Source organism: Scyliorhinus torazame, chromosome 9 (genome assembly GCF_047496885.1).
Source record: "Scyliorhinus torazame isolate Kashiwa2021f chromosome 9, sScyTor2.1, whole genome shotgun sequence".
Lineage (NCBI taxonomy): Eukaryota > Metazoa > Chordata > Chondrichthyes > Carcharhiniformes > Scyliorhinidae > Scyliorhinus > Scyliorhinus torazame.
In genome coordinates, this window is record NC_092715.1 from 257,617,525 (window position 1) to 257,639,852 (window position 22,328).

Genomic DNA, 22,328 nt, shown 5'->3' on the forward strand with positions numbered 1-22,328 from the left:
TTTCACGCATGAAATCGTTTCCGGCGCCGGATCCGCGATTCCCCCCCCCCCCCCCCCCGCCCCCGGAAAGCGGCGTACTCGGGGAGTATGCCGTGCTGAGTATCCAGCAGCTGAGGCCATTGCTTGAGGCCCGCCCCGCTATTCTCCGGCCCCGACCGGCAAAATTCCAAGCATTGTCTGGCATCTTTGTTCCAGAAACATATATATGTTTCTGGAACATACCTCTTCATTCACATGAGGAAGGAGCAGCGCTCCGAAAGCTCGTGGCATCGAAACAAACCTGTTGGACTGTAACCTGGTGTTGTAAGACTTCCTCCTGGGCCAAATTCCCGACGGCGTGGACCTAATGTGGCCCTGCCGTTCGGGATACTTGCAAGGCGGCTGCGGCCTCAGTCTGCGGCCGTCACAGTCGGGGGCGGGCCGATCGGAGGGCAGGGGGCGGGGCCTCATTAGGGACTGGTTTCCTTTTGTACAGGCGGTCCGGGCTGATCGGGGGCTCTATTTCCGCGGTCTGAGTCCGCCAGGGAGCGTGGCGCGACCGCAGGTGGCCGTCGCCGTGCGCGCGCTCGGCCTCTGACCCGGAAGTGCGGGCGAATGTATCGGCAGCTGGAGCAGCGAGCTCCACGACAGCTGCCCGCTAGCCCCCTGCAAGACGGTGAATCTGTGGCCTTTTGACGGCAATTTTCCTGCCGTAAAAGACCAGTTTTCACGACGGCGTGGGGGCATAGTCCCTGAAACGGAGAATCCAGCCCCTGATCTTCTACTTTTGCTTCTATGTTACATTGTGACGGCAAGAGGAAAGGTGGCAACGAACGTGAAATAAATAATTGAGGAGAACTGCTCCAGCTAAATTCGTAGGAAACTACCTCCATTATATCAGGAAAGGCGACCAGCACAAGAACCTAAACTTGCGAAGGCAGTTGGTGAGGTTTGGTTTTCAGTGTTTGTTAAGGTGAGAGATGTTAATATTGGTTGGTTTAATGTTTCATTTTGATGCATCATTTCCTGCCAGTTGAAGACCCGCGCAGTTTACAGGTCGCAAAGCAAAATGCTGCTGCCTGAGGCTGGAAATCAGAGGTGGAAACGGGAAATTCTGGAAGTAGTCAGCAGGTCAGGCGGAATCTGTGCAGAGGGAAGCAGAGATAATGGGCTGGATTTTTCCGTCCCATTGACAGCGGAGGGTACAAACCAGGGGAAACTCCGTTGACAGCGGTGGGTCTGGAAGATCCCCTCACCAGTCCATGGCGGGCCTCCCCCGTCGCCATGGAAACCCCCGCCCACCATTTCAGGCCTGTGACCTATCATCATCAGCTCTGACAGACCTGAAACACTCCCTTTCTCTGTCCCCGCACAGGTTTGCAGGACACTTGGCTTGGCCAGGACAAATGACGCTTTTAACTCGTGTAGTTCCCATATTAGTGCTGATCTGGAAATGGTTTGATGCTGTGGGACAGTGTCGATGTAAGACATGGACAGCCTATAGCGAGCTGAGGGCTGGCAGCGCACTCCCAGCCCACGGGTTTCTGGGAGGTGTGGGGTGGCTTCGATGGAAAATCCCATTGACAGGTGGCGGGAAGTCCGAATCCCGCCGGCAGCGAAGGACGCGCTGCCGAGAAACAGGTGGCTGGGGGACCGCACAATCCAGTCTGAGGTGTTCTCCAGTGAGTAAGCAAAGAGCCCGTCACCCCTTAAAACATCCACTTCCCCCACCATTGCCACACAGTGGCTGCGGTGTGTACACTCTTGTACAATTACTGAGTTGGCGTACTAAAGAACACCCAGTTCAAGACTAGTTAATTTTATTATAGTACAATAAACTGTGGGTCGGAAACTAATGCTATCAAACTGGAACCAATACAGACACGACTGGCCACGGTGATTTCTCCCCCAGACTCCCTCCAGGCTACCGTGTCACATGCTATTACTTGCCTGACACCTCCTGGTGGGAGGCTATACATATTTACACATAGACTTGTTTATGCATATCACTGCATACACCTACAAGATACATTGCAGCAACTTGCCCCTTTGACAGACAGCACTTTCTAAACCTGCACCCTTGCCCATCTCGAAGGACAAGGGATTCCGGCACATGGTAGCACCACCACCTCCAACTTCCCTACCCTGTCACACACTTGACTTGTAAATATATTGCTGTGCCGTCATCATTGCTGGGTCAAAATCCTTGAGCTTCCTACCTAACAGCACCTAACAGCACTGTGGGTGTATCCACACTACATGGCTCACCATCCCCTTCACAAGGGCAATTAGGAATAGACAATAAGACGCCGCCCTTGCCAATGATTCCCGTGAGTACGTAAGTAAAGGAATTCCACAATTTCAAGGTGAATTTGAAAGCGGATTCCAAAAGTAGATGGTGGTGTGTTTGCCGAACTTCCGAACACGGGAAAAGTGTCCTGAAAACCGGGGCAGACGGTTGCGTACTGGTAGTGCCACTGGACTAGCAATTCGGAGAGCCAGGCTAAAAGCTCTGGGGATGTGGGTTCAAATCGCGGCAGCTGGTGGAATTTAAATCCAATTAATAAAATCTGGAATTGAAAGCGCGCATCGGTGATGATGACCATAAGAACCATCGTAGATTGTCATTTGAAAAACCCTATCTGGTTCACTAATGTCCTTTAGGGAAGGAAATCTGTCGTCCTTATCTGGTCCGGCCTACATGTGACTCCAGCCTCACAGCAATGTGGTTGACTCTACACTGCCCCCTGAAATGGCCCGACAAGCCTCTCAGTTCCAAGGGTAATTAGGGATGGCCAGAAAATTCTGGCCTTGAAATCCCATGAAAGATTAAATAAAATTCCTTAAGTTCTCCTGTTGAGTTCTTTGGTCAGAGACTGGTGGATTTCCCGGAGAAATGATTCCAAATCACGTTGTCTCAGGCGGTTTGCAAATTCTATTTGTGGCATTTTCTCAGCTGGAACAGAGATCGAGGGGCTTCCCTCCTCAATGAAATACGTAGACCACTTCGATGGTAGGGTGTGTATAAACCAGACCACACACTTTATTGTACAAATACCACACAACACCACCTGAATTTACATAAGAAATTAGAAATGATTACATGGAATGCTTTTAATTCCGAAACGAGAACGATACTGAAACAGGCAAAAAAGTCCAAGGTAAGCTACAACACTTTGTCATACAAAATATACAAAACATCTGATACTAGCTAGACATATTCTTGTGTTGCACTTTCCACAGTTGAACACTTATTATATAAAAAAAAGTACCAATTTGTGTTTTTTTTAAATTTTTAGACGGAAAGGAAATGTTTTCTCTTCAAGTTACTTCTGTCATTGAAGCAGAGTGGTTCTGTAAGAGGACAAAAGGGGGGGGAAAAGCATTTTTAGAAACATTGGAACAACTGATGGAGCAACAGTTTAATTGGGGGTCAAAAACTATGCACACTGCAAATACATTTTGCCAGCAGGGGGTATACAATTAGGGGTTAAGAGGTTCCAAATTAATTCCACAATGACTGAGCCAAGTAGCACTGCTACGCAAACCACACAGTCACAGTACACAACACTGTATGAGGCACCTCAAGCAGAGGTGACAAATTTGCAGTGTGCACGCGCAGAAGGGAGTCAATATTAATCGACAGACGGGGACGGGGTGAAACATCCTGTGAAGGGGAGAGAGTTGCAGGTAAAAGGGGGGGGGGGCACAGAAAACAGTACAACAGACATCTCGAGTGTTAGAACAGACTGAGGTAATGTTCGAAACATTGGGAAACGGCTCCACCCCATCCACCCACCCACCCACCTAATGGGATAGTTATTCTTCTTAATTATTGCGTGACAGAAACTCTGGTGCGTTTCCCAGTACTGCTGCTAAGAGTGACCATGCCACCTTGCATCATGAACCATTTATATGTGTCGAAACTCTAGATCCACAAGTCATATGCTACATTTATTTTGGGGACGGTGACGCACAAAAGAAAACCTGAGGTGAGACCGGACGCCAACTAGAAAATGGAATCGATTGAGCTGAACTTTGGACCTATGTGCAGAATGTGATGCTAATTAGATGCTCGAATATTTAGCCCCCTCCCCCTCCCACTAGTTGGACACAGTAAGGTGATGAAGGAGCTACGCTCCGAAAGCTAGTGATTCGAAACAAACCTGTTGGACTTTAACCTGGTGTTGTAACACCTCTTATTGTGCCCACCCCAGTCCAACGCCGGCATCTCCGGATCGTGACTATTTGGACACTAAGCATTTTCAATCAAATTTGGAATTTCTTTGGAAACAGGTGGAAAGTACTTTTTCCTCAAAAAAATAAATGAGCATTCCATAAAAATGACCAATCCCATTGGAGGCAGGATGTTGAAGTAGAAGCCAAGGGTAGATTTTCCATTCCCACCCACCAAGGGAATTGTCATTGGGGGGGGGGGGGGGGGGGGGGGGGGGGGCATTGAAAGGTCCATTAACCTCGGGTGAGTGGGACCAGGACATTCCACCCCCAGAATCTCACAGCGCAGATGGAGGCCATTAGGGCCATCGCGCCTCTGCTGGATCTGTGAACAGGAATGTTTAGTGAGGTGGGAGGTGGTTGCTATCCTCCACTCCGCAAAGTCATTCAGCTCATCCATACGCAACCACTGAGAGGCAAACCCTGCATGCCAGGTACAGGGTGAGGGGGCGGGGGAGGGGGACAGATAGAACATCCATCAGAGGGTCTTCACGGAGCTATTCCTGTACACCTGCCACAGGACAGCCGGCAGCGGCATGGGTCGAGCCTGGGATCAGTCGGCCATCGCCATCTTCTCAGGCGCAGGAGGTGGACTGGAGAAGGAGGGAGAAATGGAAGGGAAATAGCTTCGCGGGAAGTCACCATTCTCATGGTAAGCCTCTTCAAAGGGTGAAATCGCAGTTCAGCAATCGTGAAAAAATGGGAGATGGCCATGCGGAAACTGGTTTCACACGCTTTCATTTGTCCACTGACTTCAGCGCGGAGAAGAAAACGAAGACCACTTTTGCCCTCGTGGTTTGAAAAAAGGATACGCGAGTGAGACGTGGAACTCAAAGTGGAAAATGAGTGAGATTGGCACTGGTGTGACCCTCCAAATGCAAACTGGCAGCTGCACCCTCCGACTGCTGCCACCCAGATGTTGAGGAATGGACCGCAGAGTTTTCAACGTGAACTGGGGGTAGACCAAACATCTGGCTGCCTGCACCCGCTCTGGAGATCAGCCCCATCATCACAAAACAGGGGGAGAGGTGGCTTTGGGCTGGGGTGATGTTATAACCTGCCTGGATCCTATTGGCAGGGGACAATTGGTTACCCCATGATCCTTGGGGAATACGAGTCATCATTAGCAGTTCAGCTGTGTAAATAGAGCTGGTCGTGAGAAGGATTCGATAGTGAACTGGCCCTGTGGAAATATTGTTGTGAATGAAGTTACTTTCTGTTTAACTCTATATACTCATGCTGGATTCCTTCTGGTCCCCACAAACGGTGGGGTGGGGGGGGGGGGGGGGGATTGGGGCTGGAGATCATTTTTAAAGTGACTACTTAAAAATCACCCCTCTATTTAACACCTAGTAGAGTCTGCGCCAAACCTGTCACCGGACATGGAGTAAGACATTAATGGGGATGTAATAAACTGAGCTAGTCCTACTAGCGTTTTGCATTTTTAAACAATAAATATACCAGTTTAGACTCAGTTGTTGCTTCAAGTGTCATTTGGAAGGATATTTATAAACTTCCTTTTTGTTTTTCAGTGATTGCTCACGTATTGGGTAGATACAAACAGGGGAGCAAAGGAAAAAAGCTACTTAGGTACTACACTCCCACAGGCCGGACGGGACGCTTACTCCATGAAAACCTGCCGTGGATTTTTTGACTGGTTAACCCACCCTACCACATGCTCCCAGGGACTGACATAACATAGAGGAGGGCAGGGAAAATGCATCTCGCCCTGGGCAAGATGGCATTCGCATGCACACTCACGCTCCCCCCGCTTTCATTGGGAGATGAAAGTACCCCTGTGAATCACCTCTGCGACCTAATCACCTGAAACAGAAAAAAGTTGCTGCCTCAAATGGGTGAAAGTTAAAAAAAAGGAAAAGTCTAACACAGTCACAGCTGGCCATTAATCACTTACCTGTTTCGTCTTTTAGACCGTGCTTTACACATCCAGTTTAGAATCAAGCGTATATCTGTGTAATTCAGAGGGGAGGTGTGAGGAATATTTTTCGAGCGCCCAGGATGGATACCAAGAGCTTCCTGGTAAGGTGTAAGGCAGCTTGATGCAGAGTCAAGCTCCCCTGTCTCTGGAGCAATGTGCCTTTCGCTCTAACACAGGGCCAGCACTTCCCACTACACCAATTTTCCAAGAGCTTTTTGCGATGGACTTGTGCCCACTGAGACGTAGGCTGAGATTAATCAAGTCATTCACCTCACTTAGGCCTTTGACAGAAAGAGGGTGGTTTCACACTGTTAGTTTTGGTTGGGCTTTAGCACAGGAGCCACAGATGATAGCTGATTCAGCGATGGCATGCTAGTTCATCACTTAACGGAGTTTTCCAAAACTTTTTTTTTTCTTGAAAGTTACGAAAGGAACATTAATTGCGACCCCATTAAGCCGAGAATTACGTAGAGTGTAAAAACACAGAAACAGGCTGATCGGCCCAACTGCTCTACGATGGTCCACATGGGCCTCATCCTAATCTACTTCATCTCAGCCCATCAGTATAACACCAGGCCTTGGGCAGATGGCAGGAGTTCCTAATCTTGTGGGGCCTTCGGCCCGGTTCAAAGGTGGACTGCCCTCCACATATCCAGCAGCACTGTTGGTGCAAGGGCCGGTGCAGACCCGATGGGCCGAACGGCGTCCTTCTGCTCTGTGAATTCTATGAAGGAGGAAGATTTATTCTGTCTTGGGTGTGAGAAAATAGTCAACTTTCTTTTTCCTGGAACAAGTGTACAATTCCATTATACAAGGCACACAGGGGGGGGCGGGGGGAGTGTCTGCATTCACATTTGCTCCCTGATTTAAATGTAAACCAATTTAACCCACAGTGCAAAAACTGGCATCGGAATACAGGAACAGGAGTGAGCCATTCAGCCCCATGAGACTATTCCACCATTCAATTGACTCATGGTCGCTCTTTCCTTCAAGTGCAAACCTTTTGAAGGTTTCAGTTGAGCCCCTGCCTCGCCAGCTTTTTAGGGAGAGGGAGTTCCAAATTCCCGCCACCCTTTTGTGAAAGACGTGCTTCCTGAAAAGCCTAGCGCAAATTTTAAGATTACCGCCCCTTATTTGAGACTCGATCTCCCCCAGGGACAATGTCCATGCGCCCAATCAACTCCTTCAATCATCTTATTGGCCTCAATTCAACCCCTCGTTAACCTTCTACACTCAGGGAGATAGAAGCTTTGTCCGTACAAACTGTCTTCATAATTTAACCATTTTTTAGCACTGGTATCATTCTACGTGGGAAGAACCACCAAAACAACAGTAGTGCAGCACAAACGAACATATCGACATTTAACAAAATGATACAGGACTAAATGGGTAAATGCATGGTTCTGATATGCCGCAACCACCAAGATCAGCTCTTTGACCGTGCCAACTTTAGGTTGGTCCAGCAACGCCGCCCTGAGACCGGGCAAGCAGTTTTGAGTCAAAGCCCGCGTAAGACAATCAAGCAAAGTGACCCGCCACGAATGGCAACCGAGGTGAACATGACCAAAAGTGCAGCGAGATGGAAGCTCGAGAACGCCACCAAGAAGTTACACGGTGCCGGATTCACACGGGACACTGGAGGAAGGCCGTCCATCCAGGGACAACAGAAGGTGACAGACGGAGCGTATCCTCGACCAACACTGGACTCATGAAACCCCCCCCGCCATTGAGCTCGCAATGGAGCCCCAGCTCCAGGTGCCATTATTAAGCATATACCTCCTGGTGAGTTGGGTGTCTGGCTGATCCTGGAATATGACCCTGGGACGAAACACCCTCTCTCGGGGGGTTTGGCGATGTCTCCCACCTTGCTGTCATGCAGGCATTAAGGAAAAAAGAGCCACGTTGTGAGATCAATGTAATCAACAGCAATGCAGTGTGGTCATTATACTGCTTTGTGAACCAACTGTCGGAGACGTGAGACCTTCTCATTCCATCTGGGTTGATCTACCACTGTTCTGCACATGCAATTTTAAGTTTCTTTATTTGCACTCCCATTTAGAAGATTAATGACTAGATTCTCTGAGCATTAGTCAATTTTTGCCCACACTGAGAAGCCGTGAGCACAACAGCTAGCTGGCAGCAACAGAATGCTGACTCCATGAAATCTCGCACTTTGGTGAATCGTCTCCAAGACAATTGCTTGCAAAGTACTTTTATTAAGCTTGGCAAGCCCATTAAAGCTTACTGAACAGACTCTAAAGTACGCAGGCATCAAACGCACTCATAGAAGGGCAGCAAGGAGTTATTCACATTAAATCCACTGGGATTATCACCAGTGTTCACAAGTGGACAGCACTGCAATTACATTAAATAGGTAGCATAGAAGCAGGCCATTCGGCCCAAACAGTCCATGCTGCTGCATATATGCTCTATTTGAGCCTCCTCCCACCCTTCCTCGTCTAAGTCGATTGGCAGAGGCCGCTACTGCTTTCTCCCACATAACCTTATCTAGCCTCCCCTCAGAAGATGAGTCCAACTTGTTTATTTTTTCCCAAACTCACAGCTCCAGTATCGTTCTTGTAAATATTTTTTCTGTACCCTCTCCGGCGCCTCTCCAAACCTTCCTACAATGCGGTGAGCAAAACCGTGCACAGCTCTGCAAGTGGGGTCCAGCTAAGGTTCAATAAAAGTTGAACACAACTTCTCCGCTTCTCAATTCTATCCCTATTTTTAAGGCCTTGTAGGGACTCTTAGGTGAGGGGAGTAGGATTAATAAGATGGTGTTTTTAGGAGCTGCATCGTTCTATGATTCTGGGGTCCTCTTGCGACTATTTAAATGCTGAACTAAAAAATAGAAACTCCTGGAAATACGCAGCCTCGAGATCATAGAATCATAGAATTTACAGTACAGAAGGAGGCCATTTGGCCCATCGAGTCTGCACCGGCTCTTGGAACGAGAACCCTACCCAGGCCCACATCTCCACCCTATCCTCATAACCCCGATGAGAAAGAAGATTGAGCGTTTTGTCAATGAACATCATCTTAAAATCCTGGCCGTAATACTTTAATTTGAAAGGCTTTCTGAAGCAATTAGGAGACATCAAGTGTTTACGCAATTTCATTTTAAAAGTTAAGATTGTGTCAATTTCATCACCCTCTCGGGCATTTCAGATTCTGATAACTCAATGCGTATTTTTAAAAATTCTACTTATCTCACCACTGACCCTTTTGCCAATTGTCTTCACTAATTGTTGACGTGTGTCTATGAATTTATTGAATTGATTTTTCGGTGGTACTAAATGAAAATATCTGGCCTGATAAAGCATTAAATGAGGCTGATGTGCCAATCTCAGCAAATAGAAATTATGCAGTGCCTCATTTGTAAGGCAAGCAATGCAGCCAAAACGGATTTTTAATTGAGCATTAATAGTGCGGCACAGTATCACAGTTGTCAGCGCTGTTGTTTCACAGCGGCAGGGACCCGGGTTCGATTCCCGGCTTGGGTCACTGTCTGTGCGGAGTCTGCACGCTCTCCCAGTGTCTGTGGGGGTTTCCTCCGGGTGCTCCGGTTTCCTCCCACAAATTCCCGAAAGACGTGCTTGTTAGGTGGATTGCAAATTCCAAATTCTCCCTCCGTGTACCCGAACAGGTGCCGGAGTGTGGCAACTAGGGGATTTTCACAGTAACTTCATTGCAGTATTAATGCAAGTCTACTTGTGAGAATAAGGATTATTATTACATTTTGGTCGGTGAAACCCCTCACTGAATGCTATCGACGGGCTGTTTAGCGGTGAGTATCACGGCTTCTCCCCCCACTTTCTTTCCAGGTCTTTGACGGTTTTTAATGCATTTTTCCTGATGGCTTAATGTCACAGTGCCCCACTAACAATCTGGAGTTCAGAGGGAAGCCCAATATGTCCAGGGGTTTGTTACCCTGTGACCAAAGATCCACTGACGTGTTTGTTTATCATTTATTACGGCTGTGCCAATACTGAATGAGTCCTAGCATTTAAATTTTCAGCTGCAACTCCTTTATCTGAGGTCAGAAACATAAGCATGGTTAAAAGTGGTAAACTGCGTTGGTCACACAGGCCTTCGGAATAACCAAACACAATTAATGTGTTTTGCTTCTGTTCCCCTGTCTTCTTTATCCGACCTCTATTTTCCCTCTCTCTCTCTCTCTGTCCCCCAGCGCATTTGCTCCCTTTGTTTACTTGTTTCCTCAAATTCTATTTGGTATATTTGGGTTTTGTTCTCTCCCCTGCTCTTTGAAATCCTCGTGGGTATTGGGTTTGGGTGTTTTGCCAGAACTTTAATCTCACCAAAACGGTAAGAGAAAACGAGAGAAGATTTGGAGGCAAGCCAATCCCGGCTTTTACTGTGACAGCGACTGACTTTGGAGAGCTATGGGGATTGCTGACTTTGTAGCGTCCGATTATTCTGTGTCCGATTAGGTGAATCAGGCAACTGGTCTATGCTCACTGCGCTTGATTAGCTGAGCCCGGGTGTGGACTCAGAGCAAAGTGAACAGACACCAGAGAGGCTCCTGGAAGCTGAGCTGGAAGGATGTTGTAGACACTTTAAAGTATTACATAGAATTCTGTAAGCAAAGTTCTCTGCATTGCTGTGTGGAAAATCAAATGTATAATCTATACAATGGTCTTTCTTTGTGCCAGCCTGGCAATTCTGAGGTAGAATAATCCATGTCTTCACCGAGTGGTCTATTTGCTCCATGCAGCTAGTTCTTACACTGGATAACAGTCAGGTGACGACACCTTATCAGAGAAGCTAGGTCCTGGGGACTACATTGCCAGTCTCAGCTCTTGCCTGGTACAGGATAGGGAAGGAAAGTGGCCATTTCTTGAGAGGTTTCTGATTGAATCACTCTTGAGACGCCTGGCCTCATTCCAGTTGGTCAGTCCGAGAACAGGGAGGCCTCCTGTTTTGAACAGCCCCCCTCCCCGTTGAGGGGTGCGGTTCGAAGCGTGCAGGAGAAAGGACCAACCTTGGTGCTTGAGGTGGCTCAGATGAATTTTATATCCAATGTGTGAAGCTAGGGCCGTACGCTAAAGCACGAAGGGCGGGGGGGGGGGGGGGGGAATTCCATGCAGCTTACCTGTGCACTCAACGTTTCAAGTGGACTCTCCACCCGAGGGAATGTCATTAACGGCACTCCGTGTGGGTCCTCAGGCTTTTGTTTAACGGACTTGGGCTGTGTTCCTTTGAAGTTGTGGACGACACATACTCCCTAGCAAAAACAAAATGGAGACGAGGGTCAGTAATAATTCCACGAAGATTTATTGGAGTGGAGGTTACCTATTCTTCTTTAAAAATGAATTGGGAATCTTCCAAATCTGTGCGATTTAACCTGCGCAAAGAATTAGGTGAAAGCCTGCTGAATAGCTGAAATATCCCAAAGCAGTTCATAGAATTTACAGTGCAGAAGGAGGCCATTTGGCCCATCGAGTCTGCACCGGCCCTTGGAAAGAGCACCCTACCTAAGGCCACACCTCCACCCTATCCCTGTAACCCCACCCACCCTTTTTTTTGGACATTACGAGCAATTCAGCAAGGCCAATCCACCCAACCTGCACGTCTTTGGACTGTGGGAGGAAACCGGAGCACCCGGAGGAAACCCACGCAGACACGGGGAGAACGCGCAGACTCCGCACAGACAGTGACCCAAGCCAGGAATCGAACCTGGGACCCTGGAGCTGTGAAGCAACTGTGCTAACCACTGTGCTGCCGTGCTGCCCGCTCAAAGTCCTTGTAAAGCTGGATGGATGTCCATGACTCTCCATTGCAGTGGGACGGCTAAACCCACAGTGAGGCTTTCTCTTCGATCTAATGAGTGGCAACGTCTCCACACAACAGAGGCCTCCCGATACACAACTCTGCGAATACATTGTGATGCACCCACTGCTGGTTAGATGGTATGCAGGAGAGTCCAGCGGGGGTTAAGTTTGAGAGTGCCCCCTTTTTGAGAGTCTCAATAACCCTCACAAATGTTGCGGTCCGAGGAACCCCACATATTATAACGAAGAAGGTGCTGTGAGTGGTCCCCTGTTGGGGCCAGGATCAGCGGGGAGTGTGTGAGAGGTTGGAGATGGGATTGGGATCAAGGAGGAGGGATCGAGGGTGGGATTGAAATTGAGACAGGGAGTGTGGGATTGGGGGCTTGAACCTGGGATCGGAAGGGTTTGCTGGTGGGATACAGGATCATGGGCAAATACCGGCAGAGACCTATCTAGAAAGTGAAAGTTGCAATAGAAGTTTGTATCTTATATTTCTGTCATTAAGGTCCATTCTCCATTGACCTTACTGATCCTTGCCTTTTTCGATTGGATTGGATTTGTTTATTGTCACGTGTACCGAGGTACAGTGAAAAGCATTTTTCTGCGAGCAGCTCAACAGATCATTAAGTACATGTGAAGAAAAGGAAATAAAAGAAAATACACAATGTAACTACATAAACACCGACATCGGGTGAAGCATACAGGGTGTAGTGTTAATGAGGTCAGTCCATAAGATGGTCCTTTAGGAGTCTGGTAACAGCGGGGAAGAAGCTGTTTTTGAGTCTGTTCGTGCGTGTTCTCAGACTTCTGTATCTCCTGCCCGGATGGAAGAAGTTGGAAGAGTGAGTAAGCCAGGTGGATGGGGTCTTTGATTATGCTGCCCGCTTTCCTCAGGCAGCGGGAGGTGTAGATGGAGTCAATGGATGGGAGGCAGGTTCATGTGATGGACTGGGCTGTGTTCATGACTCTCTGAAGGTTCTTGAGGTCCTGGGCCGAGCAGTTGCCATACCAGGCTGTGATGCAGCCCGATAGGATGCTTTCTATGGTGCATCTGTAAAGGTTGGTAAGAGTTAATGTGAACATGCCGAATTTCCTTAGTTTCCTGAGGAGGTATAGGGGCTGTTGTGCTTTCTTGGTGGTAGCATCGACGTGGGTGGACCAGGACAGATTTTTGGTGATGTGTACCCCATGGAATTTGAAACTGCTACCCATCTCTACCTCGGTCTTAGGTTTTGGAGCTTTGATATGAGCTTGACTGGGATTATGGTGTTGAAGGTGGAGCTGTAGTCAATAAATAGGAGTCTGATGTAGGAGTCCTTGTTGTCGAGATGCTTTAGGGATGAGTGTAGGGCCTGGGAAATGGCGTCTGCTGTGGACTGGTTGCGGTGTTATGCGAATTGCAGTGGATCAAGAAGTTCTGGGAGTATGGAGGTGATGCGCTTCATGACCAAACTCTCGAAGCACTTCATTACGACAGACGTCAGGGCCACCGGACAGTTTTATTTGAGGGATGTTGGGCGGGATGCTCCCCTACCCGGCGGGGCGGCCCGTACCGGCTCAGAGGAGTGGCGTGAACCACTCCGACGTCGGGCCGCCTGCCAAGGTGCCGAATCCTCCGCACCTTCGAGCGTTAGGCCGGCGCCGGCGGGGTTGCCGCTGCGCCAGAAGGGCTTGGCGCCACGGCAACTGGCGCCGAAGGGCCTCCGCCGGCCTGCGCGAGTTGGCGCACGTGCAAGAGCACCAGCGTGTGCTGGCATCACCCCAGCGCATGCGCAGGGGGGTTCTTCTCCGCGCCGGCCACGGCGGAGGTTGGCAGCAGCCGGCGCGGAGGGAAAGAGTGCCCCCATGGCACAGGCCCGCCCGCCGATCGGTGGGCCCCGATCGCGGGCCAGGCAAACCATGCGCAGCTGTCCACTAATCCTGCAGTTATATCACTCGGATGCTCAGCAATCTTCAAAGCTTCCCCAATCTTTGCAGAATAAAATCAAGCCTCTGACAACACGGCATCCACTTCGCATCACCTCGTTCATCGTCAATGTTGATGGCACAGTAGCCCTCAATATGGCACCGAGTGTGCCTTGGTGGCCTCTCTCTGCATGCATCACCTTAGTATTCACTATTTTTTCCTTTGTCATTGAATTCAATTAGTTTTGTGCACAGACTAGCATGCAAACCAATGTTCATATCAAAAAACAAAGCTCCATTTAGACCTTTGGACTGACTCTGCAATCGCGTTGGTTCATGCGCAGAGGGAGAATGATGGCATCGTGGCATTTTCGCTGAACCAGTTACCCAGAGGCTAATGCTCCAGTTCAAATCCCACCATGGATGGAAACACTGATCGTGAAATTTGAATTCAATTGATAAAATCTGGAATTATCTGGAAATCATTATTGTGAAACCCACCTGGTTCACTAATGCCCTTTAGGGAAGGAAATCTGCCCACAAGTGGCTCCAGACCCAGGGCATTGGTCTCGCAGGCCACTCAGTTCAAAAAGGATGGCTCAATGTTCCCCTTTCCGTGAATGAATAAAAAAAATGTTGCCGGGCGGCACGGTGGCACAGGGGTTAGCACTGCTGCCTCACAGCGCCAGGGACCCGGGTTCAATTCCCACCTCGGATGATTGTGCGGAGTCTGCGCGTTCTCCCCGTGTGTGCGTGGGTTTCCTCCGGGTGCCCCGGTTTCCTCCCACAGTCCAAAGATGTGCAGGTTAGGTGGATTGGGCATGGATAAATTGTCCCTTAGTGTCCAAAGGCGAGGTGGGATTATGGGGATAAGGCGGGTCTCAGTAGAAAGCTCTTTCAGAGGGTCGGTGCAGACTCGACGGGCCGATTGGCCTCCTTCTGCACTGTAGGGATTCTATGATTCTGTAATTCTAAGTTGCTGGACTATGGGACCTCACAGAAGAGAAATTTGTAGAAGGAGTTTGTTTAATGTTTTCTTACTAATAAACAACAAAAGAAATGTTTGCAATCACCAACTCTTTTGCTACAGGATAGGATGCGATCGCCCCTGTAACTTGCTTCAAGTTTGCTGCTGCTCATCCCTAATTAGAGGACAGCAGTTACATATTGTTACACCCATTTTGCCCAAGGCAACTGAATTCCCTTTGGAAATGTATGGTTGCTAGTTATCCCAAAGTTCTGGAACTTAGTTGCCCTCTCCTGTTTCCAGAGGAATATTTTGATGCAGGGCTGCAAGGTACTGCTTTATTAATTCTTGGGGCTGTGAATGTCACTGGCCAGACCAGCATTTATGCCCCGTCCCTAATTTCTCCTGAGATGGCAAATCATCTTCTGGAATGGCTGCAGTCCATCGGGGGTAGGTACACCCACAGCGCAGTTAGGGCGGAAGTTCCGGGATTTGACCCAGCGACAGTGAAGGAACAGCGATACACTTCCAAGTGAGGATGGGCGGGTGACTTGGAGGGGGAGATGAAATAAAGAATGGCCATTATGTAGGAGAGGAGAGGAAGTATGGCTTCCATTTTCATCTGAAGTGAGAGGTGAGGGCCACCAGGTGGCAGTGTGGTGTTGCTGCAGTTTAAACTGCAAAAGAGTTAGAACATAGAAAAATACAGCACAGAACAGGCCCTTCGGCCCACGATGTTGTGCCGAACGTTTGTCCTAGATTAATCATAGATCATAGAACTTACAGTGCAGAAGGAGGCCATTCGGCCCGTCGAGTCTGCACCGGCTCCTGGAAAGAGCACCCTACCCAAGGTCAACACCTCCACCCTATCCCCATAACCCAGTAACCCCACCCAACACGAAGGGCAATTTTGGACACTAAGGGCAATTTATCGTGGCCAATTCACCTAACCTGCACATCTTTGGACTGTGGGAGGAAACCGGAGCACCCGGAGGAAACCCACGCACACACGGGGAGGACGTGCAGACTCCGCACAGACAATGACCCAAGCCGGAATCGAACCTGGGACCATGGAGCTTTGAAGCAATTGTGCTATCCACAATGCTACCGTGCTGCCCTTAAGAACAAATAAATCTACACTATATCATTTTCCCGTAATCCATGTACCTATCCAACAGCTGCTTGAAGGTCCCTAATGTTTCCGACTCAACTACTTCCACAGGCAGTGCATTCCATGCCCCCACTACTCTCTGGGTAAAGAACCTACCTCTGATATCCCTCCTATATCTTCCACCTTTCACCTTAAATTTATGTCAACTTGTAATGGTTTGTTCCACCCGGGGAAAAAGTCTCTGACTGTCTACTCTATCTATTCCCCTGATCACCTTATAAACCTCTATCAAGGCGCCCCTCATCCTTCTCCGTTCTAATGAGAAAAGGTCTAGCACCCTCAACCTTTCCTCGTAAGACCTACTCTCCATTCCAGGCAACATCCTGGTAAATCTCCTTTGCACCTTTTCCAAAGCTTCCATATCCTTGGAAGAGGCCAGACTTTAAATGCCGGAGAGAATGGAGCATCAGGAATGTTGCCGGCTAGTGCGATGGGTACTGACTCACTTTCGCTCAGCCAGTTAGATTCTCCTAACTGGGGGCAGAGAAAACATCAGAGAAAAATGGTGAATGGTTTTATCGATAACCAAATCTGATCTCCTGCTGCTGGTTTTGATCGTCTGAGTGGGTCAGAGTGGAAACTTTCTCGAGTACTTGTTCCCGTACCTGGTCCCTGCATGTTTGTTTTGCCTCTCTCGGGAGGGCTATGGGGTTGGGAGGGATGGAGGGAAGGGGGTGTTTAGTTGTGACGGCCTGACTATCTTGGTGTAGGGCAGGACGTAGGCTTGATGGACCAAATGGCCTTTTCCTGCCGGCCCGTTTTGTGTGCTGGAGTGTCGAGTGTGAATCTGCAACTCGTTACTTTCCACACGGAGATTCCCCAGTCCTACCGAGCTGCCCGGGGAGCAGGGAGGTCACAAAGAGCCAACATTCCCACCGAGTAGGGACTTTTATGCACTTGATAATGACTAACGGATGCCCAAGAGAGATATCGGCTCACTTTCCCAGATGCGAAAATGGTGGGCAGAGCTGGGAATGTAAGGGAGGAGGGGAAAAACTTAATTCCAACTAACTTGCGCAGAGTTAACTAAAGCAGGTCAATGCTGAGGGTTGTCACTGGGGGTCCCTGCCGCCAGGCTGAAGCAGGTGTCAGAATCCGCACGGCCTGGAGAACAGCCACTCACCTGCGATTTTTACTTCCCTTCGAATTGGCCAATGGGGAGGCAGAGGGCAGGCTCGCCTCCGATGGCCAGGAAGTTCCCAAAGCCGAAGAGCCAATAGGAGGCTGTCCACATCAGGGGCTGGCGGTACGTCAGAGGCAGGGGGTCCTCCAAAATCTAGAAACCCTCTCTCCAGCTTTGTTTTAAACACAGACAGGCTCCACCCCCCCCCCCCGCCCCCGACTGTGCGCCCTCCACCTGCAACAGGCCAGCAGGGAAGGCCTCGAAGCCTACCTGGAGTGCTGGCTCCCAAGTCTGCTGCCAGGAGGTCACGTCCAGGCAAATAAACTCTCCCCTCGAGGGAGGTGAAGGGCAACTGGAAAGTCCAGCCGGCCAACCACCACCCCCATCCCTCAAACCATTCCAACTCTGGGACAATGGCCCCGGGGACCAGATGGAGCCGGGAAGCCAACAATCCCACCGGCGGGGACAACGTCTGCCCCCACCCCCATCGGGATGCTCCCATTTCGGGTTGTCATGGGAGTGTCTCTAAGAAATGTTGTTGTCTCATCGCATGGATTCAGTGATGTCATTGTGTGGGTGGAGCTGGGCTGTGGCTCTGGGTTTTTACTTTCGTTTTTGAGTTGGGAGCTGGGCTGTGGCCCTGGGTTTCACTAGTTTTACATTGCAAGAAGTATCTCTCTATCTTCAGTTTAAAAGCGGTTCCCAGACTGTTTGATAACTTGAAAAGAAATAATTGCTTTCTGGAAGCAATTCACACCTGCTGTTCTGGAAAGGAAACAAGAGCATCCATACCAGGTCTTGAGTGCTGTGTGGTGGGCCACACCTTTGAAAAGGGGGTACTGGTTTATGGGACAATTTGTTGTTAAATTGGAACAGTTAAAGGGGGGAATTTATTAAGGGTTATATATAGGGTACTGTAGCTGTGTGGGGTATTTACGTTTGTAGTCGATAAAAATGCTTAGTGTGTATGTTTATAAAAATGTTAACTAAATTTGTAGAATAAAGCTTGTTTTTGATTAAAAATGCTTAAGGCCTCTGTTGAATAACACCTGAAAGGTAAGCACTTGTGCTCATCGTAACCAAAATCAATAAACAGTTGTAGGTCAGGTGAACTCGGTGATATACTTTGGAGTTTTCTAAACCCTGGCCCATAATAGGGGCATTGGACCAGGTGGACGAGCTTTCATCACAAGCGGGCCGTGAGGGGAAGAAGCGGAGGGCCTTTGTGAAGGGCGGATGGTTCAAGGTCGGGGAGAGGAACACGTGGGCAAGAGGCGAGATTGGAAGAAGGGATGTGGGTTAGAGGGAAGGGAGGTCTGCTTGTGGTGACGGATGACGCTTGGGTGAGGCCCTGCTTCAGTCAGCATCCTCAGTACAGGGGCACAGAGAAGTTTCAAAGCGGCAGAATCCTCATTTATCTGCCTCGGCCTGAGTTTCTACTTTAAGTTGTTGTTGAGGGAAACATGTAGTTTAACAGATACGTGCGCCTTAATATAAATTATAACTTTTCCCAGGCCCGGCCAGCCTGCAATAGGTTGACACGTCTGCACAGATTCAGCGTTAAAAAGATAAGATGGACTTACCAAGAACAAAGCTACTGTGCTGCCCAATATAAAGCCTGCAATCACATCGGAGCAGTGATTGCGATATTCAGACACCCGGTTCAATCCTGTTAGAAAGGCAGCACAGAGTGCGCCCAAGCACAACACGGGCTTGGCTAACCTGCTGCTTTTTGTCTTTATGGTGCTTGTGATGTACATCTGAAACAGAATGAGGTCACACACACACACACACAGATCAACATCTTACTTTTTTAAAAAATCACAAACTGGTGCGCAAGCAACACCAGGGACCGAATAGCGACGATGCTATGCCGAGCGACGGTGTGATGCTTTTCGCATTGCAATTGGGGAGGAGGGGGGGGGAGGGGCATGCAGTAATGCAGTATGGCAGCGCAGTGGGTTAGCACCGCTGCCTCACGCCGCCGAGGACCCGGGTTTGATCCCGGCTCTGGGTCACTGTCCGTGTGGAGTTTTCACATCTCCCCGTGTTTGCATGGGTCTCACCCCCACAACTCAAAGATGTGCAGGTTAGGTGGATTGGCCCCGCTAAATTGCCCCTTAATTGGAAAAAAAAAGAATTGGGTACTCTAAACGTTTTTTTAAAAAACAGGGGGCGACAATTAATTGGCGGTAAAGCAGCTTTGGATATCCTGGGGTTGTGAAAGGTGCTATGTAAATGCAAGTACTTGCTACATTTCCGATTAATTTAATTAATTTATTTATTTTGTGGCATAAGTTAGCAGGGCTTAAAATCATGAGCCAAACTATTCAAAAGTAAAACAGGTGTTCTCCGCCCTGCTACTCTGTCCAATTTAGTTTCTTGGGCGTTATTATTATATCATACATATTGACGGTTTAGATCTTGGTGTACGGCACACAATTTCAAATTTAGAAGATGGTACAAAACTTGGTGAGGAGGATAGAGTAAAACTTCAAAAGGACAGTAGGCAAGTTGGTGGAATGGGCGGGCAGGTGGCAGCTGGAGTTCAATGCAGAGAGAAGTGAAGTGATTAGTTTTGGTAGAAAGAACATAGATATACGGTGGCATGGCGGTACAGCGGTTAGCGCTGCTGCCTCACAGCGTCAGGGACCCAGGTTCGATTCTGAGCTTGGCTAACTGTGTGGAGTTTGCAAGTTCCCCCCCCCCCCCACCACGTGGATTTCCTCCCACAGTCCGAAGATGTGCAGGTCAGGTGATCGATGAGGGGGAGCGGGCCTGTGTGGAGTGAGGGGGGCGGTGCGGTCCCGATAGGCAGGGTGATCTCCTTCTGAATTGTAGGAATTCTATGGATTCTATACAATATAACATAAAGTGCACAACTTATTTTTAAAAATAGCACAAAGAACAATACAGCACAGGAACTCCAATTCTTTCTTTTCCAATTAAGGGGCAATTTTAGCGTGGCCAATCCACCTACCCTACACATGTTTGGGTTGTGGGAGTGAGACCCTCGCAGGCGTGGAGCGAATGAGCAAACTCCACACGGACAGTGATGCGGGGCCGGGATCCAACCCATGTCCTCAGCGCCGTGAGGCAGCAGTGCTAACCACCGTGCCACCCTAAGGGGTACAAGTGCTTCAATAACAGAAGGACCTGGGTACACATGTGCATTAGTTATTGGAGGTGGCAAGTCAGGTTGAAAGACTGCTTCATGAAGCATACAGTTTCCTAGTCTTCATTTATAGCGGCATAGAGTGTAAGAGCAAGGAGGTTATGTTGGACGTGAATAAGACAAGAGGTCAGCCTCAGCTGGGCACATGGTTCTGGGCTCCACATTTTACGGAAGATGTTAAGGCGTTGGAGAGGGTGCAGAAAAGATTTGCGAGAATATTTCCAGGGATGAGCAGCTTCAGTTATGAAGATAGTTTGGAGAAGTTAGGATTGTTTTACTTGGGAGAAAATAAGGTGCAAGAGTTTTATAGAAGTATTAAAAAACATATGGAGTGGTCAGGACAAGAATAGACAGGGAGAAACCGCTCAGACTCATGAACGGATCAAGAGCGAGAGGGCACAGATTTACGGCAATTGGCAAGAGAAGCAAATGTGATAGGAGGAAAAACCTTTTCACGCAGTGTGTGGTTCAAAGGTCTGGAATGCACTGTCCGAAAGTGTGGGGATGGAGGCCCAATCAAAGCTTTCCGAAAAGAATTAGACTGCACAGGGTCACAGGGGGTTTGGCAACAAGTGAACTGGTCACTCACAGAGTCGGTGCGGATACGATGGGCTGAATGGCCTCCTTTTGAGCTGTAACAATTATGTGAATCTGTGATGGTGGTCGAAAAATGTGAAGAAATACGCTCCAAATACTCAACAAAAGCACCAAAACATTCCAAAGCTGCAAATACCCTTCCGTTCAGCTTTGATTACATTAGGTGCAAGGGTCAATGTTAAACCAGAACCGTTTACAGTCCATATTCACGAGAAGGACATTAGACTTGGGAGTAAATACAAAGTTATACATATTCAACAGTAACTGGTATTTATATAGTACCCTTAATGTTGTAAAATGTCTTCACAGGAGCATTACCAAACAAAACCTGACACCAAGTCACATAACGAGCAGATAGGACGGGAAAGAAGAATATTTTAATGAGCATCTTAAAGGAGGGTTGAGAGAGAGGTAGCGATGGGGAGGTGGTCAGTGTGGGCATTTCAGGGGCTGGAGCCCAGACAACCGAGGACACGGCCGTCGATGATGGAGCGATGAGGTCCAGGGAAGCGCACCGGGAAAAGTGTAGAGATCTCGGTGAGTTGTACGGCCGGAGGAGGGAAGGATCAGGCCATTGAGGGATTCAGACCCATTCAAGAACTGGATATCAGAATGCGTAATTGGCAGCAAATGCAATGGAGCCTGTTGTGCATTCCGGCCCAACTCAAATTTCACACTCGGCATCCTTAATTGAGTTTCTACACCCGTCTGTTATGAGGCCGCGTGTGGGAGTCTTGTGCTGCAGCTGTGCTTTGTGACAATAGCATCCAGTTCTCGCCTCCCCTCCTCGCACTCGGCCATAAAGAAAGCAGTATGGGCCCAATCATAAGCCCTGTACCCCTCCCAACAAAACCCTTTAGTCAACCTTCCCTTTCCCACTTGGTTGCTGCACAATGATCATCTATCTCACTCTCATGGCTGAACAACACTCTCCATCTGGTGCCTTTTGCATCAAAGTCCTTTCATTAAGAACATAAGGAACAGGGTCCAGGCTAGACCACCTGGCACCTCGAACCTGCTCCGTCTTTCAATGAGATCATGGGCAATCTTTTATCTCAACTCCATTTTCCCACCCGCAGACCTCTTGATTCCCTTAAAAAGACAGTTTGTGGTATTATCAGGTATTGCAGTACCCGAGAGGCTGAAAACCATTGGTTAAAGCTAGGAGTTTGCTATTGACTGTTTGGTATGTAGCTCCACCCTGACAGGCGGGGTATAAGAACCGGTGCCGTCCCAGCAGCCCTCATTCTGTACCGAAGCTGCTGGGGAACAGTTCTAGTCTATTAAAGCCTTCAGTTATGTTACTACCTCGTCTTTAATTGCAATTGATCGTGCATCACAGTTCAACAATGTCTCCTATTCATTCACTCCAACTCCAAAAAGTTAATTCAGGAAGATTCCTGGCCATCAGTGAGCAGCGTGGGGGGGTGGGGGCACACGC

At 48.8% G+C, this 22,328-nt stretch overlaps 1 protein-coding gene across 9 annotated transcripts in view; it reads right to left on the bottom strand.

Moving 5' to 3' along the window:
- Positions 1–2,985: 2,985 nt before the first annotated feature.
- Positions 2,986–22,328, bottom strand: part of plppr1 (phospholipid phosphatase related 1) — a 120,540-nt gene continuing 101,197 nt past the window's right edge. For 2 of the 9 annotated variants that reach the window (XM_072517279.1, XM_072517287.1), the window contains 5 exons: positions 18,699–18,875; positions 11,271–11,402; positions 7,931–8,022; positions 6,131–6,185; positions 2,986–3,333 (listed from right to left, as the gene is read on the bottom strand). In XM_072517279.1, coding sequence (XP_072373380.1) covers positions 6,155–6,185; positions 7,931–8,022; positions 11,271–11,402; positions 18,699–18,875 — 432 coding nt within the window. In that variant the 3' untranslated portion in view covers positions 2,986–3,333; positions 6,131–6,154. Of the gene's footprint in view, positions 3,334–5,976; positions 6,040–6,130; positions 6,186–7,930; positions 8,023–11,270; positions 11,403–18,698; positions 18,876–22,328 lie in introns of all 9 variants that reach the window. The other 7 variants (XR_011949215.1, XM_072517281.1, XM_072517282.1 and 4 more) reach the window with 7 other exon arrangements.